The sequence below is a fragment of the Gymnoscopelus microlampas genome, assembly GCF_963454915.1.
Source record: "Gymnoscopelus microlampas genome assembly, chromosome: 22".
Taxonomy (NCBI): Eukaryota; Metazoa; Chordata; class Actinopteri; order Myctophiformes; family Myctophidae; genus Gymnoscopelus; species Gymnoscopelus microlampas.
The window spans coordinates 18,350,863-18,376,947 of record NC_139959.1 but is presented as its reverse complement, the minus strand read 5'-3'; the positions used below and the strand labels follow the sequence as shown (position 1 = coordinate 18,376,947).

General features: G+C 41.0%; 2 protein-coding genes across 2 annotated transcripts in view; one reads left to right on the top strand and one right to left on the bottom strand.

The window, feature by feature from the left end:
- Nucleotides 1-7,148: 7,148 nt before the first annotated feature.
- Nucleotides 7,149-26,085, bottom strand: part of LOC311038540 (contactin-associated protein-like 2) — a gene marked incomplete at its 5' end in the record, with an annotated part of 239,631 nt that continues 220,694 nt past the window's right edge. The window contains 3 exons of the mRNA XM_084048113.1: nucleotides 7,149-9,083; nucleotides 9,801-9,872; nucleotides 13,106-13,378. Coding sequence (XP_083904239.1) covers nucleotides 8,884-9,083; nucleotides 9,801-9,872; nucleotides 13,106-13,378 — 545 coding nt within the window. The 3' untranslated portion in view covers nucleotides 7,149-8,883. The remainder of the gene's footprint in view (nucleotides 9,084-9,800; nucleotides 9,873-13,105; nucleotides 13,379-26,085) is intronic.
- On the top strand, nucleotides 14,751-15,671 carry LOC311039032 (heterogeneous nuclear ribonucleoprotein A/B-like; the record flags this gene model as incomplete). Its single annotated transcript, XM_084048674.1, has 1 exon — nucleotides 14,751-15,671. One exon carries the CDS (start codon nucleotides 14,751-14,753, stop codon nucleotides 15,669-15,671), a length of 921 nt encoding a protein of 306 aa, XP_083904800.1.

Genomic DNA, 26,085 nt, shown 5'->3' with positions numbered 1-26,085 from the left:
CTCCCATTTTTATGCAAGAGCTTCTGGGAACTCAATCTGAAATGTATTTGTATTATTTCCTTTTCATTTATTTTTGAAGTACATTAAGACTGAGAACATATTATTTACTATACAGTGGTTTGCAACACGTTACGATTCTTCTCTGGTAATTGGGCCGCAAATGTTGGAGTTTGAGTTGTGTGAAGAGAAGACTGATGGAGCGAGTCACTCATTTGAGAAGAAAGAAAAATTGCCGTGCCAAACAAATCAAACTCAATGATGGAATGTCATGATGTCTCATCATGCTTTGAGAAACACCTCTCTGTTCTGCCACAGAGCCACACGGATACAATCAAATGTCATACAATTTAAGCATAAAGCTCGATAATGAAAATGCAATGTCCAGAAGTATTATATAGTTACAATATAGATCTGAAATTTCTCATCACGTTGCATGGGAAATCGATGTGTGAATGTAACCTTTTAACAAAAAGAGTAAATAACACAACACATAGTTACAGAGTAATATAGGACATCCATATCCAATTCTACAGGACCAAGTGGCTGGTTAGAACTACTGTTGGAGTTGACAGAATGTTGTTAACTGCAGCCTGATGAATAAATGATTTGGCATGTTCATGTGATATTTTTTCAGTGTTCAATATAAGAGTTTTTATATTTTTATTAACACTTTTCTTAGAGAATAAAATCAAGATCCAAAGGAGATTGGCTATAAATCTGTGCTAGCACAGATTATTTGTCATATACAGTAGTCAAAGAATTCCCGAACACAATACAAAGGAGGGGCTAGTTAGTATGTACATTATTGTACATACCGTATACTTTCATCTCTGTGTTCCATGAATAATAACTGTCCCCCATTCACTCTAATATTCTTGATATAAAAAAATACCTGATTTCTGTACATCTTTCTCCACATCCCCACCTATCTTTGTCTCATTGGATTACTTTTTCCTCTACCTCTCCTGCGATTAGTCACTTAATTTAAACCTCCCTGCCTCCATCTTGGATAAACTGCCTCTCCGCTCCCTATAGGTTCAGTGATTGGCCATTAGATGAACCACTATTTCTTTGATTCGTTGATGGTATCTGGGTTGTCACAGGTGGCCATTAGATGAACCACCCTTTCCTTGATTCGTTGATGGTGTCTGGGTTGTCGGTGCCGATGATGGCCGTGTCGGCAGACTCTTCGCCCGAGTCTCCTCTGCCCTTGGTCTCGTTGGTGTGGTAGGTGCCTTTGTGACGGAACATGTAGCGAATCAGGAACACCAGTGTGCACAGGATGGCAGGATGGTGAAAATCACCACCGCGATAATGCCTGCAGAGGAGACAGCAACCAAACATATATAAAGAGTAGGCATGTAACGATTTATCGTAAATCGATTAAAATCGATTCAAACTGGTGACAATTTAAATCAATTTAATTAAAAAAAGATGCACACAGCAGGGGGTGCAATCGAGACAAGACAAAAAAATGAAGAAAATTCAGGATCTTTGTAAGAGAATTGATTAAAAAAAGAGTTTTCAGTCATTTGCTACAGTATTGAAAAGAGAATAAGAGAAAACACAGTATTGTCAAAATACTAGACAACAAAAATACAGACACAGTGAAAGGTTGTCAGACAATCAGTTAACAGGGACATAAATCATTACCTTTGTTTAATATTTAGGTTTTGCATCGCAGTTTGTCATCATTTGCTCATTTGATTATGTGGTCCCTTTGTATTTGTGTCAACTGGCCTAATACTCGCAAAGGGGTGTACAGCGTTGAACTAGAGAAGTTCAACTAGAGAAAGCAGCCCGTGCAGCTAACAAATGAGCATTCTAAACAGCTGAGCAGAGTGATGAGGAATTGTGGATAATGTATCTCTGTATTGTGTTGCTTATTGTCACAGTTTGGGCCTGTCCTCTGCTTGACCCTCCCCCCCTTGTGTTCCTTGATTGTGTGACTGAATCCGCCTGTGCGCCCAAATGCGAGTGGTTTTATAATTATGTCACAACGCTGAGTGGCCCGGTGTTTGCTATCTGTGTTCTCCCTGTGTTCCGGTTCACTGTTTAATTCCCTCTATGCGAGCAGGTGTACCTGTGTTGCTTCTTTTGCCAAGTAAAGCATTATTATTTCTACAACTTTTGTGTCCGCCTCCTGCTATTGGGTCCCCTCCGTGTTCCCCAGCGCACTCTGTGACAGCTTATAATGCAGATTTGCCCCTGCAGCACCCCTACTTCCCGTGGGTATGCATAAGTTCCATGTCTTACCCGGGTTTCCAGCCCCAGTCTCCCAAATAAGAGAGCAATATTCTACTGCTCATTCAAGAGATATTTGTCAACCAGTAGTCCTACCAGCCACTCAGTAGGGAGACCGACACCAAAAATGAATTAATTTTCTTTGTGCTGCAGAGTGTTTTGCATTGTGTTGATGAACGGATGAACATTCATGCCCCGTCAGAACATGATTACTATTTACATATCTTCCAGCCACTTGATGAATGTTGATGCCTGTCAGAATATGAGGACTACATTTGCATATCCTAGCCTGGAAACCAGACCAATCTGAAGGTGCAAAAAAACTATTGCCCTCGCAGTGATATTATGCCAGGCTATGCATATCCAGACACTGCATAACATTAACAGGTGTGCATGTGTTGACAGCAGAGCACACAGAAGAGGACTTCACAAGTCAAGGTCTGATTGCAAATATATTTGACATTATGTGTGTGTATTGGCATTTAGTTTAGTGTAAATGCTCTAAAGGTACTTTGATTAGTATTATGTTGTAAAGGTGTTTTGATTAGTATTATGTTGTAAAGGTACTTTGATTAATTTTATGTTGTAGAGGTGTTTTGATTAGTATAAGAGGTGTTTTGATTACTATTATGGTGTAGTGGTGCTTTGATTATGTGTCTTGAAGTGATGTTTTGATTAGTATTATATTGTAGAGGTGTTTCAATATTCAAACTGTCTCTGCTTGTGCCAATAGTCTGGTGGCGGTGTAACAGAGTTATTATACATTTATTTTATTTTATGAAGTTCGTCAAGAGAGGGTTACAGTGGCAACACACTCTTATCAATATCTGTCTCTTTCTTTGTCTCTGTCTCTCTCTCCGAAAGACTGCTGAACTGTGAAACGAGAGGGTGAACTCAAATCAAAGCCTGGACAATGAACACATCAAATGAGTCCTCCGTCTACGCCGACGTGCACATTTTACGTATCACCAGCACAACAATCAACGTGGTCCTGGGAGTCCCCATCAACAGCTGGGTTCTGTGGCTGGTATTAACCGGACCAGCTGGTGCATTGGCCTCAGAGTTCTTCACACTCAATCTGAGTGTATGTGAGATCCTCTCCAGCTTGCTTTATCTTATCAGTTGGATCCCGAATATTCCCCAACTTGTCTACTTCCATTCTGGGTTCCTGTTCACTGGGCGTCCGCTCTTCCAGAGCTGCATCGGCGTAGAGAGATTTCTGGCAGTGGTTCACCCGGTGCTGTTCCTCAAGTATAAACCTCTCAGGTACAGGGCGGCTTGCTCTGCGTTGGCCTGGTTGGTCGTCATTGGATTTTCTCTGTTACACGTGCTGTTAGACAGCACGGCGATGTCATATTATGTTCATGTCGGTGAAAACCTGTTTCTCGTGTCAGTGATGCTGTTCTGCAGCCTCGCCGTTCTCAGGGTTCTCAAACAGCCCATGCCAGGGGATACGGGGAGGGAGAGAGAGAGGGACAGCAACATGAAGAGGAGAGCCTTCACTATCATCTGCGTGATCCTGGTGTCATTTTTGGTAGCTTCCTTTGTTTGGGGCGTTACCATTGCCGGTCTTGCCGGTCAGGGACAGACATGGGTTAATGAAGAAACCCTACTTGCTACATCTATATGTATGTTAATCACTGTGGTCATGGGGTTTGTGCAGCCACTGCTGTACCTCTGCCACAAGACTGGGAAACCGCCCTGCATCAAACCTACACAAGGGACATAGATAATCACACTTCGAGCTCAGAACTCATATGTAGTTATATTCATTCATACCCTTTTTTATGTTATGTATGTAATCCTATATCCTATTATATTATTGTCTTCTCCAGGCCGCCAGGCTGGGAGGCAAATACCTTTACCCCTGTCTGTGTGTGTCTGGGTGCCTGTGCACAGCTCGGACATCACTGGACTGATCGGCATCAAACTTTGCATGCACAGTCCCAGTAGCACATGGAAGACACTCTACCCCAAGTTTTTTTTTTGGGGGGGGGGGGGGCGGCTCATGGAGGTCAATTTGCATTTTAGCCTTTTACTCTTGAACTGTAGGTTGTATAGTCAAAAAGATGTCCCTCTGTATTATTTGGATCATGACACAACTCCCCATTCAAGTTTAGCAATAATTTGATGTTGTTTTGTAAAGCATACTGTCACCCACATGGGTGTTCTCTTTTACATGTTGTGGCTGCACCAGTTAGTTGTGTTATATTACCAACCTGTGACAGTGATAACCTTCACAAGTAAAGTGGCTAATCTGGCTATGGCTTGTCTCTTGAGAAAGAAGAACGTTGTAAGTCAGTGTTTTATTTCCACAAACAAGGGAGATTGTTTTTTTTTTTCCTGTGTGTGTGTGTGTGTGTGTGTGTGTGTGTGTGTGTGTGTGTGTGTGTGTGTGTGTGTGTGTGTGTGTGTGTGTCTGTGTGTCCATGGCTAATCTCACAATCCACTTGACTACACCAAGCAGGGTCACAGTTCTGAACTAGACATATGAATTGACCATGGACCAACTTAGACCAGTGTTTAACTTAGACCAGTGGGTAACGGTTGTGACCCAAAATGGGTCATGGACCAGTTTTGCTCATTGGCATTTTTTTTTTTTTCCCGTCTTCTTTTATTTTAGTTTTAGTTTTTTTTTACTATCGTACACATAGAGAAGGAATACCACTGCTGCTTTACAACAAGAAATTACATTGAATTCATGGTTTGGAATGCTGGTACATGTTAAAGATATTTGGTGGTCTTTTTATGTCACAGAATATATTTAGCCAATAACTTATAATTGACAGCTCAGGAAATTATGAATCAAAGCTTCACTTCCACCTCTGCTATAATTTCATGCAAATTGAAATGGATCCACAGAGAAATATGGCATATTTAAGATCAAAGGTGCTTTATTGAATCAATTAACAATTAACGCAAAATAACTGAAAGCAAAACACAGGTTATGGATTTGTCTGTACTTGTCATCATTATGGTCAAACCTCATACTGTGATTGTTTCTGAGGGTTCAAATAATATCATTGTAAAATAATAATAATAATAATAATAATAATAATAATAATAATAATGATAATAGAGTTATAATCAAACATATTTCCTTCATGTTAAATACTCTTCAGTGATTTTATAATGTGCGACAGTAAAAACTTTGAAAGTCCAAAATAGGAATGCCAGGTTGAAATGGTTAATGGATTCAAGGTAGTGGGGCTGATGCTTTTGTATGGATGTCTTTCTTTTGAGGCCCTAGAAGTGAGGATATGTCCACCAGCTATATATAGCTGTAAATGTAGTATTCATCAATAGTAAAGAAAGAAAAAAATGCACAGCCATTTTACAAAACATACAAAAAGCTCATTCACAAACACAACACAGAATGGCAGTCAGTTGTGACTTTGATACCTACTGTTAGTAGGTGCCTTACAAAAGTAAACAATATTGGTAATAACAAACATACATAAACATGTGATTATAAACAATGAAACATACTTCCTTTGAGAGCATATATGACAACACAGTCAGCTCACTGTTCACAAAGCATACCTAAATCCTAACACCATGTCATTTTACACAATAAACAAAAATGGTGCTAAATAGCACTAAGAGTTGTTATTTGGCTTGTAATCATAGGGGAACCTCTTTTGTTACTATACAATATAGCACTTATATAGAGCACCTTTGTGCTATAAAGAATCATTACGGTGCCTAAATTAAGCAGAAGATTAACCAGTAAACCTCTAAAAAAAAACATACAGAGGCTTAACAGGTCCTTTGTATGGTGTATAAAACCTCAATAATAGTGGGGGATAATATGTTTTTATATACTATGTGCAATTTGTGCATTCGTCTTGGGTGCCTCATTCTGTAATGCATTTCTAACATTATTGTACTGGCTTGTGGCTGAGTTTCATTCACCATTCTCCATTCATAGTGGAAAATACAGCACTTGCAAAATGATCGTGTAAACTTTTAGCTAAAGTTCAAATGAAAATGCCTCCAACAGGCAGCAGTGCACGTTGTGTAATGTTTTGAGTAGGGGAAGGCTAAATGGCTTCAAGGCACAACATTTTTCAATAGCCAATTAACAGCTTGCTCCTTCCGGACCGCACCATGGGTGAAGTAGGCTACAGTATGTTAGATGCAGTAGTAGTTCTATTTCAAACTGCTTGGAATGCTAAATGCATGGAGGTCACTGGATTTGGACAGTCCAGATAAAGGTAAGATATTAACTATACAAAACAGGTTTACTGTAAGATTACTGTGTTTGGCTAAATGTCCACTGTTGCATATGGCAAATCATTAGACGCCTACTACATAGCCTATTTTGGCTGAAACAAAATATCAAAAAGTGTTTGCAAATACGGTTCGACCCATGGCTGCCTATAACAAGAACATAAATAACACGCACACTCACACACGCACGTACGTACGCACGCACGCACGCACACACATTCGCTGACAGGAAACTAAATCACTATCACATATTAACCTAACAATAACTAATATAAATTATGTAAATATAATTGTTCCCCGTATCATACAATAACAAAGACAATATAGTAACATTAAATGGGTTACCAAATGAGTGGAAAAGGTCAAGCTAATAAAACGCACGCACGCACGCACGCACGCACGCACACACACACACACACACACACACACACACACACACACACACACACACACACACACACACACACACACACACACACACACACACACACACACACACACACACACACACACACACACACACACACACACACACACTTCAATTGGAACTAAAATGTACAGGTATATGAACGGAGTACATTTTTTTAAATAACTTTTTCGTCATTTGTTAATGCTTTATTTAGATAGGAGAGTGTAGAGAGACAGGCAACCTTGGGCAGAGAAGAAGGAGATGCGAGACAAGACGGGAGTTGGACAGAACTCGGGGGCCCCGCGACTCGCAAGTAGGGTTGGGATCCGGAACCGGAAGAACCAATTCAATATTGAGGAACCAGAATCGGTTCCATCACATTTGGAACCATTTACAGAACCGGTTTTAACACACTGTCAGAGTGGTTCTCAAGCTTTTTAATTTCAAGGACCACCATAACTCGGAGACTGTACAAATGGACCCCCTCAATTAACCCGGAGGGTCCCTGTACCTCACTTTGAGAACCATATATAAGGGAACCGTTAAGGAATCGGACCGTTAAGAGGGATTCGTTAAGGAACCCGAATCATTCAAATCGTACAGCATCCCAATCCTACTCACAAGTACCATAATGGTCATTGCTGAGCCACCAGACAGTTACCATCAGCACGGAGTAAAGTTAAATAACCCAAAGTAGAACAATGAATGCACATTTCTGAAACAAATAATGAATGACACATAAGAACCAGGGTTGGCATATCTAGCACAACTGTCAGCCTCTTTGGCAAAGAAAACATTGGCACTGTATGTTTCTACAAATCACAAGATACATGATTTCTTTTTACCCCAAAACATTGCATGGCACCAGTTCTAGATGCGGACCATGTAGACTCCTCCCATTTTTATGCAAGAGCTTCTGGGAACTCAATCTGAAATGTATTTGTATTATTTCTTTTTCATTTATTTTTGAAGTACATTATGACTGAGAACATATTATTTACTATACAGTGGTTTGCAACACGTTACGATTCTTCTCTGGTAATTGGGCCGCAAATGTTGGAGTTTGAGTTGTGTGAAGACTGATGGAGCGAGTCACTCATTTGAGAAGAAAGAAAAGTTGCCGTGCCAAACAAATCAACTCAATGATGGAATGTCATGATGTCTCATCATGCTTTGAGAAACACCTCTCTGTTCTGCCACAGAGCCACACGGATACAATCAAATGTCATACAATTTAAGCATAAAGCTCTATAATGAAAATGCAATGTTCAGAAGTATTATATAGTTATTATATAGATCTGAAATATCTCATCACGTTGCATGGGAAATCGATGTGTGAATGTAACCTTTTAACAAAAAGAGTAAATAACACAACACATAGTTACAGAGTAATATAGGACATCCATATCCAATTCTACAGGACCAAGTGGCTGGTTAGAACTACTGTTGGAGTTGACAGAATGTTGTTAACTGCAGCCTGATGAATAAATGATTTGGCATGTTCATGTGATATTTTTTCAGTGTTCAATATAAGAGTTTTTATATGTTTATTAACATTTTTCTTAGAAAATAAAATCAAGATCCAAAGGAGATTGGCTATAAATCTGTGCTAGCACAGATTATTTGTCATATACAGTAGTCAAAGAATTCCCGAACACAATACAAAGGAGGGGCTAGTTAGTATGTACATTATTGTACATACCGTATACTTTCATCTCTGTGTTCCATGAATAATAACTGTCCCCCATTCACTCTAATATTCTTGATATAAAAAAATACCTGATTTCTGTACATCTTTCTCCACATCCCCACCTATCTTTGTCTCATTGGATTACTTTTTCCTCTACCTCTCCTGCGATTAGTCACTTAATTTAAACCTCCCTGCCTCCATCTTGGATAAACTGCCTCTCCGCTCCCTATAGGTTCAGTGATTGGCCATTAGATGAACCACTATTTCTTTGATTCGTTGATGGCATCTGGGTTGTCACAGGTGGCCATTAGATGAACCACTCTTTCCTTGCTTCGTTGATGGTGTCTGGGTTGTCGGTGCCGATGATGGCCGTGTCGGCAGACTCTTCGCCCGAGTCTCCTCTGCCCTTGGTCTCGTTGGTGTGGTAGGTGCCTTTGTGACGGAACATGTAGCGAATCAGGAACACCAGTGTGCACAGGATGGTGAAAATCACCACCGCGATAATGCCTGCAGAGGAGACAGCAACCAAACATATATAAAGAGTGGGCATGTACCGATTTATCGTAAATCAACTAAAATCGATACAAACTGGTGACAATTTAAATCGATTTATTAAAAGAAATATTGCGATGCACACAGCCGGGGGTTCAATCGGGACAAGACAAAAAAATGAATACAATTCAGGATCTTTGTACGAGAATTGATAAAGAAAATTTCAGTCATTTGCTACTGTATTGAAAAGAGGATAAGAGAAAACACTGTATTGTAAAAAAAAAAAAAAAAAAAAACAGAGACAAGAAAATACTGGATTTGTGTAAGAGAAATAATAAAACATAATAATAATAATACAAATTTTGTGTCGTGGGTTGAGTGAATTGTTACATGCCTAATAGAGTTACAGGGTGAAAGGCATAGGCGGTTTTTTGGGAAGGCTAGGAGATCTGCCTTGACGCTGGGGGGGTCGCCCGCGGGCGCCGAAAAATTGCGGTTTTAGGGTTAGGGTTAGGTTAGGGTTATGTTTAATAATTATTTTTGCCTGATTTTACTGATTTATTATTAAAACATTAACTAAATAATGCTGCGCACATATATTATATATAATTTGCACAATTCCCAGAATTTCCCAGCATAACATTTGGGAAGGCTTAGCCTACCCTAGCCTTCATTACCCGTCGCCTATGCTGAAAGGAAAAGCCTAGTTAAAAACATCTGAGCACCCTGTACCTCCGATGATTGCAGAGTTCCTGTTGACACCATCAGGGATGACCCTCTCCTCATTGAAGGGGAATTCTGCATCTGAACCGAGAGACAGCAAGAGAATGAATGGAACATTCAGTAGGAAGACAGAAAGAAAGAAAGCTATGTATTCTTCTGCCTACACATACGTCATGTCCTAGCATCGCGTAGCCAGACTATATCACGGCGTGGATATGAGTTTCTATGAGGACGTTTTTTTTCCAAGAGGGCTGGATCAAAACAATGGCTCTGGACGCAATTGGTTAGACCTACTGTACAACCAAATCGCAGAGGGCATTTCTTTTTTGCACTGGCAGATTCGTCTGGTTCCAGGCTAGTCATGTCCTAGCATGAGCGAATAGGGGAAGGGGATCAACGTCACGTGATTCCCTTGTTTGACCAAACTCGGATGTGTCTCAAAGAATATGATTATTGGCAGAATCGTGAAAAGTTTAGAATATTTGGCGGTCCAATTGTCATTTTTCACAAGATATGGTTGTTTCAATTACCTGCACTACTGTACATTACTTCACCATACGTTGCGCTATGACGAAATAAACCCATACAATGGATTAACGTGTACATTCCTGCAATTTCAATGGTGAAAGCTATGTGTTGTTTCACCCGGTGAAGGAATGGTGGATTCAGCCACGCCCCGAAATACCCATATGTGTGTCTCAAAGAATATATATAATACTGTATGTAGATATATTTTTCTGCCTATCCTCGACATGTTTCTCTGTTTTTCTTGTTTCTGTCCTCGCTCTCCCTCTTTTTCTTTTGCTGTTCCTGAAAGCAACAAAAACGACGTAGCTTGCACAGAACACATTTCACCCACTTCTTCATATAAACCTGTGATGTGACAATATAAGATGATTCTGATTCTGATTCTGATTCAAAGGCACCAAGCTTCAAAATATGACTAGTAAGCAGTGGTGGAAAAAGTACTCAAATGTTTAGTAAATGTACAATACTGCAGTGTAGAAATATTCTGCTACAAGTAAAAGTCCAAAGTACAAAAGTATTGGCAATGCATCAACATATACTTAAAGTACCAAAAGTAAATGTACTCATTATGCAGAATGTCCCATATCACAAGTTCAACAACTATACAAATCTGTTGAAAATAGCAGATCTACAGGCTCACAATGCGTCACATGGCAACGCAATGTGAGCTTGTAGATCGGCTATTTTGAAATGTCCGAAATGTATATAGGGCTGAAGTGGTTAATGTATGTTTTGTAATAATAATCTAAATCTGCAAAGTAACTAGTAACTAAAGCTGTCATATATAATTGTAGTGGAGTAAAATTACAATATTTGTCTCTGAGATGTAGTGGAGTAGAAGTAAACTGAAAACTGAAAATGGGAAATATTCCAGTAAAGTAAAAATTCCACAAAGGTTAAGTTACTTGAGTAAATGTACTTAGTTACTTTCCACCACTGCCAGTAAGGGATGAGAATGTGATGCACAACAGTAAAAAAGAAAAAAAAACTGTAAAACCAGGTAGCTATTTCTGCTGCGGACTGCTTTACCCATGACTGGCAGCCCGGAAACCTGAGCAAGACTGAGAGGAAGTAGAAAAGGAAGAGAGGGAAGAGGAGGAGGAGGAGAAGGAGGGAAATTAGACTGATTACATTCTGTCAGCTGACCTTGGATCTGTTTGAATATAACCTCCAGAATCAATGCATGGCGGAAACTGGAGAGGAGGGGAAAATATCTACTAATCCACTCCATCTATCTACGGAGAGCGAAGAGGAAGAGGAGAATGAGAGGGTTATTATAGAAGAGATGAAATGGAATAGCGCTGGCGGTTGACTTTGGACCCAGAGCCGCCGATCAATGGACCTGATCGATTCTCAGACAGCCCGGTGGTCCTTACATGGAAGTCGGGGCCAAGCTCCCAGAACACACACACACACGCGCACACGAGCACGCACGCACGCATGCACGTACGCAGGCACACACAGACCTTATCAATCTGTGTGTGGCTTATGTTACAATGTTATGTGACGTGCATTATTTGTGTGTGCATGAGTGTGCGCGCGCGCGTGTGTGTGTGTGTGTGTGTGTGTGTGTGTGTGTGTGTGTGTGTGTGTGTGTGTGTGTGTAAATGGTACATTTACATAGTGCCATACCTTTATCCAAATTACAATGTGTATTACATTCACCCATTCTCGCACACATTCACACACCAATGGCAGAGGAAACCATGCAAACCACGCAAGATGAGGCGGCCAGAGCCACTGGTTGTCCCAGGTACGATTACAGGCCAGGCAACAATGTGTCGATGTGTATCCCTGAGCAGGACTCTTAACCCCTAATTGCTCCCCCAGCGCCATAGAATGGCTGCTCACTGCTCCTAGTTGTTGTAGGATGGCTAAATGCAGACGACAAACTCCACATATGTACATATATATCAGGCATGTAACGATTTATCGTAAATCGATTCAAACTGGTGACGATTTAATAAAAAATGTATCGCGATGCAAATAGCAGAGGACCCGTACAAAAAAAGGGAAAGAAAATACAGGATCTTTGTAAGAGAATTTAAAAAAAGTAATTTGCTACTGTATTGAAAAGAGGATAAGAGAAAACACAATATTGTAAAACATTAAATTAAAAAAAAGAGAGAAGAAAATACTTGATTTGTGTACGAGAAATAATAATAAAAAGATATTTCCATTTGTCTGGAAAATAATTTTGTGTTTAAACAATCATGAAAATCGTATTGTGAACCTAGTATCGTGATTGGAATCGTATCGCGAGTTGAGCGAATCGCTACATGCCTATTATATATACATTTACAGTGACAAAAAAACACCCCTAGAAGTGGGGACTATTCTACTACAGGGTTTAATGTCTTGCTTACCTCAGGAGCCACTGCCGTGCGAGCGTGTAGGACTGACTTAGATTTCTTTGGCTATTCAAAAATAGTAGATATACAAGCTCATAGCTACGAGCTGGTAGATCTGCTATTTCTTTTAAATCGTGAAAATGTGTGCAAAACTTTGAATATATATAGTTTTTAAAGCGAACATTTGTAACTGTCAAATGTCAAAACAAAAAAAAACAAATGTCTTTGTCAAAAACCACCACCGATCCCCATCAAAATATGTTGTTCCAGGGACCCCCCCCCCCCTCCCCCCCGGAGCAAAGATTTGCATTAAAGTGTTATGCTATTTTTGAATAGCCAAAGAATAAAAATGTAGTGGGTTAAATACTGAGATGACAAAAACTATGAAATGAGAGTTGAATGAAAAAAGCTCACAGTGTGTCTGGTGTACAGTACCTGTGTTGTCCAGATGCCAGGGGTCCGTGGCAGCAGACATGGGTGGGATGGTGAGAGGCGACGCCCCACAGTTGGACTCTACTAGTTTACCCTGGAAGGAGACGGGCGAGGCTGCCGCTGGCTCTGAGACTGTGGGCGGGGTCTGGGGAGGCACAGGGTTTCTCAGGGCAGACTTGAGGGGCGCTACTCCGTTGAACTGCACTCGCGAAAGACAACCGATGAACCCTGGGGTGTTGAAACGCTCTATGAGCACTGGGTCTATGTGGCCGGTGTCTGAGAGAGAGAGAGAGAGAGAGAGAGAGAGAGAGAGAGTTTACAATTTAGGCATTAAGCAGACAGTCTTAACCAGAGCGCCAAGAACCTAGCATCAGTCTACACAATTACTGAAAAAAACGTAAAGTAACAACAAACGTAAACATATGAACAAATGACCAAGATAAGTCTGCGTGGTCGTCATTGCTAGAGAGAGAGAGAGAGAGAGAGAGAGAGAGAGAGAGAGAGAGAGAGAGACCAGACCAGCGACCCACTGCATCCCGAGCAATGGAATAACAAACATCAGAGCAAATTGGGGGAGGGGGAGAGAGAAGGGGCTTGTGTGTGATCAGACCAGAGTTTGCTCAGTGCAAGAGAGCGAGAGCGAGAGCAAGAGCAAGAGAGAGAGTATTTTTAAAGTTGCTTTAACCCGGCCAGTGCTGTGTAACAAAAACACGCTATTTGACGTGGCAGAAGTGACGTGCAATAACCCCAACAACGCTGTGCCAGCTCGTCTTGTCTACATAAAGTTCAAGTTGTCTGTTGGTTGTGTGGGTTTGTGTCCCATTGGTACAATCGTAATTAACCCTGTACGGATTCACGCTCTAGTAAGGCCTGCCACTAATTCTACAGAGTTTCTTTTATTTCCCACATCGCAGGTCCATGGACTGTCACTACGGACCCCCAGCTGCGGCTCAAGACTGTGACTGCGGACCGGGCCTCTCCATGGAGCACCACCGTGGATTTCTACTACACTACACTATAGCACTACACTATACTGTATACTATCTTAACATTCTTATATTATACCATTATATACTGTATACACATTATTGCTGTACTATATTATATTATCATATACTATCTTACACTATTATATGTGCTACTATTGTTATTGTTACTACTTGCACTGTATCTCTTTCTGTCTCTCCTCTGTCTCTCCTTCTCTCTCTCTCTCTCTTCTTTCCCCCGACACGGTCGAGGCAGAAGGCCGCCACCCTAGAGCCTAGGGTCTGCCTGACGTTTCTTCCAGTTAAGAGGGAGTTTTTCGTTGCCACTGTCGCAAAATTGCTTGCTCAGGGTGGGATGTCGGGTCTCTTCTCTACATGTAAAGTTTCTTGAGACAACTTGTTGTGATTTCACACTTTAATAAAATTGAATTGTTTGTCTGTAGGTCTGTGTGTCAGGACAAATATGTCCATATATGGTCATGCCTGACACACAGACCATATACTGTAAGGCCATGCCTGACGTCACGGTATTCTGATGTGTGTGTTTGTCAAATACAGACATAACCAGGAGCTAGTCCATTTTGATGTGCAGGTCTCCGTCTGTTTCATATAATAGTCTTTTATTTGCGTGGCCAGTCATCACTGAGAAACAGTTTATGGAGATGTCAGTGGATCACGTCAACAAGGGTGGAGATGATGCCGAGTTGACCTCTCTTCAGGACAATGAATGGGGCGATGAAACCGGGGATGGTGGCAGGATCAACGCCAGCAAAGGAGAAGATGACGCAGGCAAAATGTTTGTCGGGGGTCTCAGCTGGGACACGAGTAAAAAGGACTTGAAGGATTACTTCACCAAATTCGGTGAAGTCTCGGAGTGTACCATCAAGACTAATGCCAGCACCGGTCGCTCACGAGGCTTCGGCTTTGTTCTCTTCAAAGACGCCAACGGGGTGGACAAGGTGTTGGAGCAGAGAGAACACAGACTGGACGGGCGACAGATCGACCCCAAGAAGGCCATGGCCATGAAGAAGGAGCCGTGTAAGAAGATCTTCGTCAGGGGTCTGAACCCCGACACCTCCGAGGACACCATCAGGGACTACTTTGGGAGCTTTGGAGAGATCGACACCATCAAGCTTCCCATCGACATCAAAACGCAGAAGCGGAAGGCTTTTATCTTCATCACGTACAGAGACGAGGCCTCCGTGAGAAAGTGTCTAGAGAAGAAATTTCACAACATCGAGGGGAGCAAGTGTGAGCTGAAGATCGCCCAGCCGAAGGAGGTCTACCAGCAGCAGCAGTACGGAGGCGGTCGGGGAGGCTATAGCGGCCGGGGGGGAGGCCGGGGTCGTGGGGGTCGGAGCCAGGGCTGGACCGGCTACTACTGGAATCAGCAAGGTTACGGTAATCAAGGATGTGGTGGATACACTGGATATGGCAACTACGGCAACTATGACTACTCCTCTGGATACGGATACGGATATGGTGGCGGCGGTGGTGGATGTGACTACAACCAGGGCAATCCAAGCTATGGGAAAACCCCAAGACGGGGAAGCAACCATAGCTACAGGACAGGTCCTTACTGATCCTCATGGTGCAAGGGCCTTTAGTGGTCCGAGGTGTGAGATGGAATGGAGCGACTATTTGGCAGGACTGATGACGATGAATTTAGTTTATAGCGCTTTTCCAAATGGAAAGGATTGACATTGACATCATGCTGGACTCAGCGTCCTCCATTTGACACAAGACCATTTGTGGAGAAGCCATGGGAATACAATTACCATGGCTTCTGGTAACTTTTACCATGTTTTTTTTTTTAGGTTTCATTCTTTGATTCTCCCTTTAGTGTGTGCCCCCTCCCCCATACACACACTGCACTTGAGTCTATTGTATTTTACATGTCTAGTCAAATGTAAATGTATAAAAAGCACATTAACCAAGTGCTGTACAGGCCAGGAGGTAGCTAACTCACAAATACAGAAACCATCAAGATAAACAATAAACAAGACATACAACTCAGGCTCAAGCATTCAGCAATAAACACAGTAAGAAACATAAAAAATGTAGAAACAATAACAACAACCAATGATAAATACTATCAGGGGGAGTAAAAGCTAGAGAATAAAGTGTATTGTGCCTAGATTTAGCCACTTAAACCCTTTAATTTAATTGACCGGATTCCCAAGGGTTAGTTAGGGCTTCGTTTGACCAGACTCCCAAGGGCACTAAATAGTTTCGCCCAATACACCCCAGAAGAGGGATGCTAGGCTTCAAGTGGTTAAAGGAGTCGACAGACGAGGCAGATAGGGATGGGAATGCTGACAGCAAAGGCACAGTGGGACAGCTAGGAGACCTGGAGGTAGGAAGATGGGTTGTACGGTCATCAATGTAGGGACATCCCATTATAAGAGCTTTGTAAACAGTCAGGATAATCTTAAGAGAGCAGCTAACGATCACACAGTTACAGGACAATGAATACAAAGACAAGATAAAAACAGATCTTCCTAAAAATGTAAATGTTAAGTGCTAACCAGATTAAAAACCTCTATGTGTAAACCAACTCCCGCTTTAGCAAAAACAAATGTGAAATGTTAAAGGAGAAGCTGGACAGCCTCAGTTCCAGCTCGAGCGTCTTCCATGTTGAGCGGGGCAGAGTAGGAGAAAGCCTTCTTAGCAAGTTCTGTAAGGACAGAGGGGACGGGGAGAGCAACATGACATGTAACGGTCATGTGACATGTAGGTGGATAGATAACTAGGCAGCAGTCCAAACGATGGGTTTGTAAATGAAAAGATACCAGTTTAAAACTCAGCGAATGGGTAATGATGACTAATTGACTAAAGAATTCAGGTTACAGTGGTTTACAACCGGTTATGCATCTCAGGGCTCCGTGATAGACGGAGGGTCCAACAAGCGCAAAGAATTAGCTGATACGTTCATTCAACAACTCATCCCCATAATCCAATACAGGCCAGAAGGTGGCAGCTACGAGACGTTTCATAACAAAGACAAACAGGATGTGTTCCTTAGGAGAAAGAAAACAACTTTTTATGTCATCTTTTATATTAAAAAAAGATGAATATTTAAAAGTAAGGTTTTTTCATCTAAGTGAAACCTAAATATTCATAGGTGGTAACAATCTCAATAGGAGTCCCTTGAAAAGACAAGAAAGAGGGGCAAAAAGCTGGCACCTTCTGTTTGGCATCAATGCATGCTTCAGTCATACTGTCCACATTGTTGCGACAGGATCTCTCGTCACTGTGGCGGCATAACACAAAACTCATCATAAAGGAGGTCCAAGTTATGGAAACGGACTAATCTCTTGACAGCCAAGCGAGAGATGTGTTGCAGGTCATTCTGATCAGAGAAATCAAACCATTTGTTTAGGTAAGCGATCACTCTCCGAAGTCCTTTTCCATTGCAGCAGCCTGTGCAGTAGAAAACCTCAGCAGGAGAGTGCTGGTCTCGAATAATTAAAAACATCTTAGATTGGTTTCGAGCTTGAAATGCTCACAGACAGTTGACTCATTCCCCTCGACTTCAAGCACTGCATCCTTAAAAAACAGCGTATTCAGCAAAAACATAGCGTATGCCTGGAGTTCACAGGGTTCTCCCTTGCCATCCATGTCATTAGCGAACAACTTCCCAAGTTCTGATGGGCAGCTGTCTTCTCCAAGGGACAAAACATATTCTTTGACAGTAGGCCAGCACTCATTAAGCCATTTGACAGCTGGCCACAAAATAAAATAAATCAGTTCTTGGAGTGTTTTGTATTATTTTTCTGACTATATGCTCTCAATGTCTCAGTGATTAAGCTTGTCAGAGGAATTCATCCTACAATTATGAAGAATGTGATAATTGCACCATTCTTCGTTTCTAACATTGCATACACAGATTTTTGTACGCCACAATAGTAGCACTCTTTCTTCGGCCACACACTGTTTTTGTAGCTGAATCTCTGAATCAGGTAACATGACGGAGGAAGGTTTAGCTCCACAATCATGTTATGGCATACAATGGTCACCCCGGCCGCTGTGACTTCTGTTAGAATTCTCTTAGAATTTCTACTAATCATTTTTTTTTTCTTTTTTTTTTCATCATTACTATTCCTCTTAACATCCCCTCTCCTCCATGGGTGATCCTGAACCTTATTTTTAAAAAGTTTTGCTTGCTAAACGTTACTTTTGACAGTTTCCGCGCAGTGCTGCCACACCTGTGACCTGACTGACGCGTGTGTTGCCTTTTTTTTTCAACCAATGATGCCCATCAATAACAACATTTAACCAATTACATATCCCCACAAATAGTATTTGTTAAATAGAAAAGGGTAATTACAATAATTACAACGTGACATTAAAGGAACTTTTTTTTTACCCGGAAAAAGTAGGCAAATATTCCAATATTAGGACCGTCATCCTACTTATACTTGACTGCCATCATAGATTGTAAGTACTCTTGGGCAGTGCTCCAAGTGATTCCAGCTACCAAAGCAGACAACACATCTAATGACAATAAAGGCGCATAAACTAATCTTTTAGAATTTATATGTGCATCTATGACGTCACAAGGATGACATCAGTCATCTCCAAATCTGGGCACGGTTTCAGCCCAATCCAAGCCCCTTTGACTTCATGGAATTGGAATGAATATTTAGTGTGGAAAAAAAGTAGAGTGGGGGCACTACTGCAGTGTGCAGTGTGTCGGCTTTGCTTGGTCCAGAGGTCTGTGAGATTAGCTCCGCACGCACGCACGCACGCACGCACGCACGCACGCACGCACGCACGCACGCACGCACACACACACTTTTATATACGGCTAGCCTCTTTCAGAGCCAAACTGTAAAAATATGGAAATGCCCCACGTCAGCTCTAATCTCGCGCGCACACGCGCACACACACACACACACACACACACACACACACACACACACACACACACACACACACACACACACACACACACACACACACACACACACACACACACACACACACACACACACACACACACACACACACAAGCTCACACATTGAAATGCACACCTGTAGCTCCTTAACTCAACAATTCAACATGATATATCATAATATAATATAAAAATATAGCAGTCTTTTGCACTTTTACTCAAGAACATTTAGAATACCGGACTTTTACTTGTAACAGAGTATTTCTACATTGCAATCTTGATACTTAAAAGTAAAAAACTGTTGGTGCTTCTTCCGTCTTTGCAGACAGACCCTCTTATATACAGCACATGGCTAGCCTCTTTCAGAGCCACACGCGGTACAGAAAAGGGGGTGATGAGAGGATAGCACTCACATGGAGTGCTATCCAGGGGGTAGGAGAGATCAAATGCAGTTGCCATGGCAATGCATGAAAGCATGTGCAAGGGGTGAGAAAAAGAAAAGTCTAGAACACGAGGAGAGAGGAGAGATACAAATGAGAATGAGAGAGAGAGAGAGAGAGAGAGAGAGAGAGAGAGAGAGAGAGAGAGAGAGAAACATAGGTAGATAGATAGAATAATCATCATCATCCGCATCATAACAGCATTATAATGCATTATGACAGTTCACCTCATCCATCTCTCACTCCATTCAGATCAAATCTACATTAAAAGTTCAACAATACAGAAAGATCAAATCCAACAAACAAAACATTAATAGAGATACAGTAGGTCTGTTTTATTATGAGGTAAGCAAGTTCAAATCACATTTCAACTGGGGTCAAACTATCCCCCTGACACATGCACATGCCTGAACACACACACACACACACACACACACACACACACAATTGCAGTTACAGTACCTACTGTATAAGCCGTTGAATGTTTTTGTATGTCTGTCTGAACAAACTTGTTCTCTTTCTCTTCTGTCTGTGAATGAATGGATCGCCAATCACTGGAACACAAGGGCATCAAGCATCTCTCTCTCTCTCTCTCTCTCTCTCTCTCTCTCTCTCTCTCTCTCTCTCTCTCTCTCTCTCTCTCTCTCTCTCTCTCTCTCTCTCTCTCTCTCTCTCTCTCTCTCTCTCTCTCTCTCTCTCTCTCTCTCTCTCTCTCTCTCTCTCTCTCTCTCTCTCTCTCTCTCTCTCTCTCTCTGCAGTTCAGTCCCACCCACATTCTGACGCAGCAGCTGGACAAAATATGGAAACTGGAGCAGTGCTGACACGGATCAGGAGTTGATAGCGTCGTTAGATGAAAGCAGCATGATGTCACTCCACATACACACATGTGCACCTCAGGCAAAGAATGACTGTTAAAGACTAAAAGCTAAATATAGAAGTAAGTACCACAGTAGAACCTCCACATGAGAGACAATGATAGAGGATGAACAGAACACATAGAGATAAACAACTATACTTCCAGACTCAGTGAATTTGACACAATCAAACACACATCAAAGCTTTGATCACATTATCAGTGTGTGTGTGTGTGTGTGTGTGTGTGTGTGTGTGTGTGTGTGTGTGTGTGTGTGTGTGTGTGTGTGTGTGTGTGTGTGTGTGTGTGTGTGTGTGTGTGTGTGTGTGTGTGTGTGCGTGTGTGCGTGCGTGCGTGTGAACCTCTGCAACTAATCTCTCATATAATTCAGTCAGTGAACAGTAATATGATATGATATGAATATAGTAAACCTAAAAATAGTTTCTCTTTAAAAAACAAACCAAACAGATTTACAACCTGAGCTTACAGTTTCATGAGGAACTGGATCTTGGAGGCTGTATCGACGGATGGATTAGCACAGAGAGATCAGTTACACCGGGACGGATTAAGAATCCCCCCCCCCCCCCCATGCGCTTCCCAGAACGGTCAGTCAAGTGGGCAAGCAAACACACTACTCAAGTTGTCGGCATGTATTGGGTTACGTCTCCAACATTGTTTTTAATTTATGTGAATGACTTACTTAGCCCTTGAAATTAAACGCACGTGCGTGTGTGCGTGTGTACGTGCGTGCATGCTTGTGTGTGTGCGTGCGTGCGTGCTTATTTGAATTCATCCAGAGAGGTGGAACTGTCTCTTGTCATCCATGTCATTCAAGCTATGCCTTAAAGGAGAAGAAAGCCCTTTTTTTTAACTGAACTGATAAAAGACTTGTGGCTGCAATGCGACATTACTATGGCTCCAAATGATGTCATTACATCTGAAAAGGTGAAATGACTTCATGTGCATTGGATAGCAGTTGGCTGCAAGCCACCTGTCTAATGGTCTAGTATCTGTATGACCCCTCTCTTTATCTCTCTATCTCTCTGGCTCTGGTTCTTTCTTTCAGGCACACTGTCTAACACTGTGGTTTTCAGAGGTCCTAAAGGGGTTTCTTGGTACCTTGGAACCCAAGAAAGTCAGTCAAGAAGAGTATTAGTTTCATTGAAATATAATCAGATTGACTTGAAATAATTACTATACAAAAATGTACCTCTGATGTTCCATAATGATTTGTTTTGATTATTATTATATAAAGGGCTAGACCACTTTGGTAGAGGTTTGGCTTGTGTAGTTAACTTGACATGAGGTAACTCCAAAGGTGTACAAGAAATAAGAAAGAATTGCCTCCACATAAATAAACCTCTACCTTAGTGTCCTAGCCCTTTAAAGGAGTAGTTCACCCAAACAATGACTTATTTTCTATCAATTACACACCCCATCAAGCATTGAATTCGTGGAGATCTTTTAGTTTTTGTCGCATTCCTAAGCCAATAATGTGATTACCAGCAGAAAGCTAATGTATCCGGTAGGAGACTCAAAGGAGTCTCTTTGAGTCTCCTACCAGAAATATACCCGGCACGCACGCATATTCCCAACTGAACGCACACGCTGAGAAGCATGAGTTCTTCTCAGCTGACGTATGACTCATCCACAGTGGTGGAAAAAGTACTTACTTAAAAGTATAAATACTGCAATGTAAAAATCCTCTGTTACAAGTCAGAAATGTGCTTGAGTAAAGGTACAAAAGTATTGCTATCAAAATGTACTTCAAGTACCAAAAGTAAAAGTACTCATTGTGCAGAATGGCTCATTTCACATTTTTTCAAATGTATTCAAATCTTATGAAAATAGCCAAAATGTTGAAGTGGGCTGAAAGTGGTTAATGTATGTTTCGTAAAAATAATCAAAATCTACAAAGTAACTAGTAACTAAAGTTTTCAAATAATTGTATTGGAGTAAAAGTACAATATTTGCCTTTGAAATGTAGTGGAGTAGAAGTAAAAGTACTGAAATTTGGAAATACTCCAGTAAGGTAAAGCTACCTCAAAATTGTACTTAAGTACTTGAGTAAATATAAGTATAGTTGCTTTACACCACTGCTCATCGACCATTAGGCCGTATTGTCTACCCCCTTATCGTTCAGTTTCGTTCCCATCAAGTGGACCTGAATAATCTCTGCTTCTTAAAAAAGATTTATTGGTAGTAAGTAAGAAAAAAAAGTACCGACATCTGATTCGGCGCAGTATTTTTATAATTAGAGTTTAAAAGTCGGTACTATTTTCTTAGCAGCGCAGTAATACATTCAAAGCGGTGGTGCGGTTTTTGACACGTGATTCCCGTTACAACCAATGGAGTCGCCTCTTCCGCCTCACCACTTCCTGCAACAACGGCCATAGCAACCGTAATGTCCGAAGAAAATACATCAAAACAAAGACAATATCCTTCAAAAGCACGTCAAAAGGACTCGAAACGATGCTATATGGATCTTATGTCTGTCCAGAAAGAAGAGGTTCAGGAATTTACACGGACAAGATGGGATACATGAACAACAAGCCATGGATACACGACGGTCGTCTGTCCCGACCGAACTTCAACCAGGTGTTTGCACTTTTCCATTTATGGCCCGTACATCTACATAAACGTTCAGATTTCAAATATAAAGTGCTTACCGCATGGCCATTGATGTTACAATTCTATATGGTCCCGCAGAAGTACCCGTATATTCCGTATTGTTCAATAAAGAGTATTCTTAACCGATCGGTGGCCATTTTCTCATAGATTTATAATGTATCAGAATGCAATACACCTCCCATCCGATAGGGTCGCATGGTTGAAAGGATATGGTGAAAATGGCTACCGATCGGATTAACAGGCTTTTTATTGAACAATACGGAAGATACAGGTACTTCTCTGGGCCCGTACATAATTGTAACATCCATGGCCATGGGTAGGCATTTTAAATCTGAAATATGAACGTTTATGTAGATGTACGGGCCGTTAATGGAGAAAGTGCAAACACCTGGACTGGTTGAATGTTTCAGGGCTACTAGAACGTGCATCAACGTTACTTATAAACATCAACATTGTGTGGATGGGTTCTTACAAGCCTCCTGAGGACGCTGGGTTTCACGCAACATTCTACCAGCGCGTTTTATTGACAAAAATACATTAATGTGATTAATGTGAGAGGAAAACGGCAGAAGGATCAACTCTCTCAAACAGAAACGTCAGCAGGTGAGGCACATTTTAACATGAGACTGAAATTATTTATTGTGTTATCAGATAAAAGCATTGAAAATAGCAGATCTACAAGCTCACAACACATCACAACACGTTGTGAGCTTGTAGATCTGCTATTTTCAATAGATTTATTTGGGGGGAGACACATTTTAACATGAGACTGAAATCATTTTTTTATGTTATCACATGAAAAAAATCAATTGAAAATAGCATATCTACAAGCTCTCACATTTTAACATGAGACTGAAATTATTTATTGTGTTATCAGATAAAAGCATTGAAAATAGCAGATCTACAAGCTCACAACACATCACAACGTGTTGTGAGCTTGTAGATCTGCTATTTTAAATAGATTTATTTGGGGGAGACACATTTTAACATGAGACTGAAATCATTTTTTATGTTATCACATGAAAAAAAGCAATTGAAAATAGCATAGGCCTATCTATAAGCTCACACGTGGCGTTGTGAAAGTAAAACTACTGTACCTCAAAATTCTACTTGAGTACAGTAGCCTACTTGAGTAAATGTACTTAGTTACTTTACACCACTGAAAGTACAGGTACTAAAACATGTACAGTACTCAAGTGAATATCCACCACTGCATCTCACCAGTGCTGATAAAGCCCATAAGCTAATTGGCAATATGGCCAAGTAAGAGATTGTAAACAAACTGTCAAATATTGATTTGTCATTTTATGATTGTATGGGTGCTATTACTGTATTTTAAACATTCGTGTGTCATTTCAGTATTAGATAGCCTGCACCTTTGCTTTGACTCTAGCCGAGAGGAAGCCTTTATGACAAAGGTCATTAAATAGCAGCCACTACTACATACCATCTCAGAGCTGGGCTATTAGGTGCAGACTATTTGTTTTTATATTTGGCAGCCTATAGGACATACCCACATACTGGCTGTTAGAGGGTTTCAACAACTTTGGATGCCCAAGAAGGAGGCAAAAAGGTTGGCAAAGTATTGTGCTGTAATTGGCAGCCGCCATATATGGCGGAGAGGGTGTTACTTATACCCATAGAGTACATGTTTATTGTATTGTGAAGTCATATGCCAGGATTATGTGAATGTAACCTTACTGCACCTATAATGTGTGTGTGTGTGTGTGTGTGTGTGTGTGTGTGTGTGTGTGTGTGTGTGTGTGTGTGTGTGTGTGTGTGTGTGTGTGTGTGTGTGTGTGTGTGTGTGTGTGTGTGAATGAACCACCCTTCTCTGACCGCTACAAGATCTTCTGTGAGAGTCATCCGCCATGGCTTATAGTTGACCAAGAGGTACTGAAAATAAACCAGCTACGAAGGATGTTCGTAAACACAGTGAAGAAGCATGAGGATCTTGATGCTTCAAACTACAGGTAACTCAAATACTATGTGTGTCTTTGACAGTTCTGGGAAACAAAACAAAAACCTTTATGCTGAAAAGTATATTATAGATGTATTCCCTCACAAAAACGTCTATGAGAGTATATTTAAACTAAATTGGCGATCATTGTTAATACGTCTTTATTGATACACTTGTGCTCATTTTTCCCTAACATTTTATGTTGCAGGCAGGATAAATTGAAGCGGAGGTTGACCCCTGATTTCCCCCAGCTGGTTTTTCACTGCCCTACCAAGTGCAACATCTCTGAACATACATACATGTCCTTCCTAGGTATTTTAGGAAAAAGGTTTGGTGATGCAGGGCTGCAAGATATACTCATTGAGTCAAGTTGGTGCCCCAAATCCATCAATGGTGTGATCAGTGGTCATCCACAGGAGATGCAGTCTGCACTTTCATATTTTGTCATATTTGTATACTATTTAGCTGCCGTTGCACTGTCAACCAACATTTCTCTGTTCATACCTGTGAGTGACACAGAAGGCCTGATCTGGGGGGTGGGTGGGAGGGTTGATGTACAAATTACACAAGCTGTGACACACTGTGGTATTTTAATACATATTTCATACCATATGTTGTAATAATTTGGAGCTTTAGTGTTTTTATTTTACTGTAGTCCATTTTTGGCATTATTCCAATCTAGAGGGCTGATTTTCAGCCATTTTGGGCCAAGGAGTGCTGCTTTTTTTCTCCTACCTTTCAGTACACAGTAGGTTGTGACATTTTCTATGTATGAAATATAAGCTTTTAGCTAAATGTGCTATGTGTATGTTTCATTGTGCTGGGCGCCAATCACTTCAGTAGAAGCGTTTTCTTTATACATTTCATGATCAAAATTCAAACATGAGTACACTAAGGCACCAATACTTGTTTCAGATGTTAGGTACATGTATTTATGACATTTGAGAAAGATTTTGTGTTGCCAAAATCAGTTTTCAATATTTTACAAGCAAAAATAGCAGCAAAAGATTTTCGTTTTTTGGTTATTCACTTTAATATACATTTCTGGCTTGTGAAAAAATACTGCAGGATTTTGTGCGGAGATACTTTAACCCAAAGTCCACAAGGGTATTGTCTATGCAAAAATGCATTGAAAAAGTAGACCCAAGTCGTGGGAACGAAATTCATTTTCTAGGCACTTTTTGGTGGGTCACCACACGGCCTACATCTACGGTA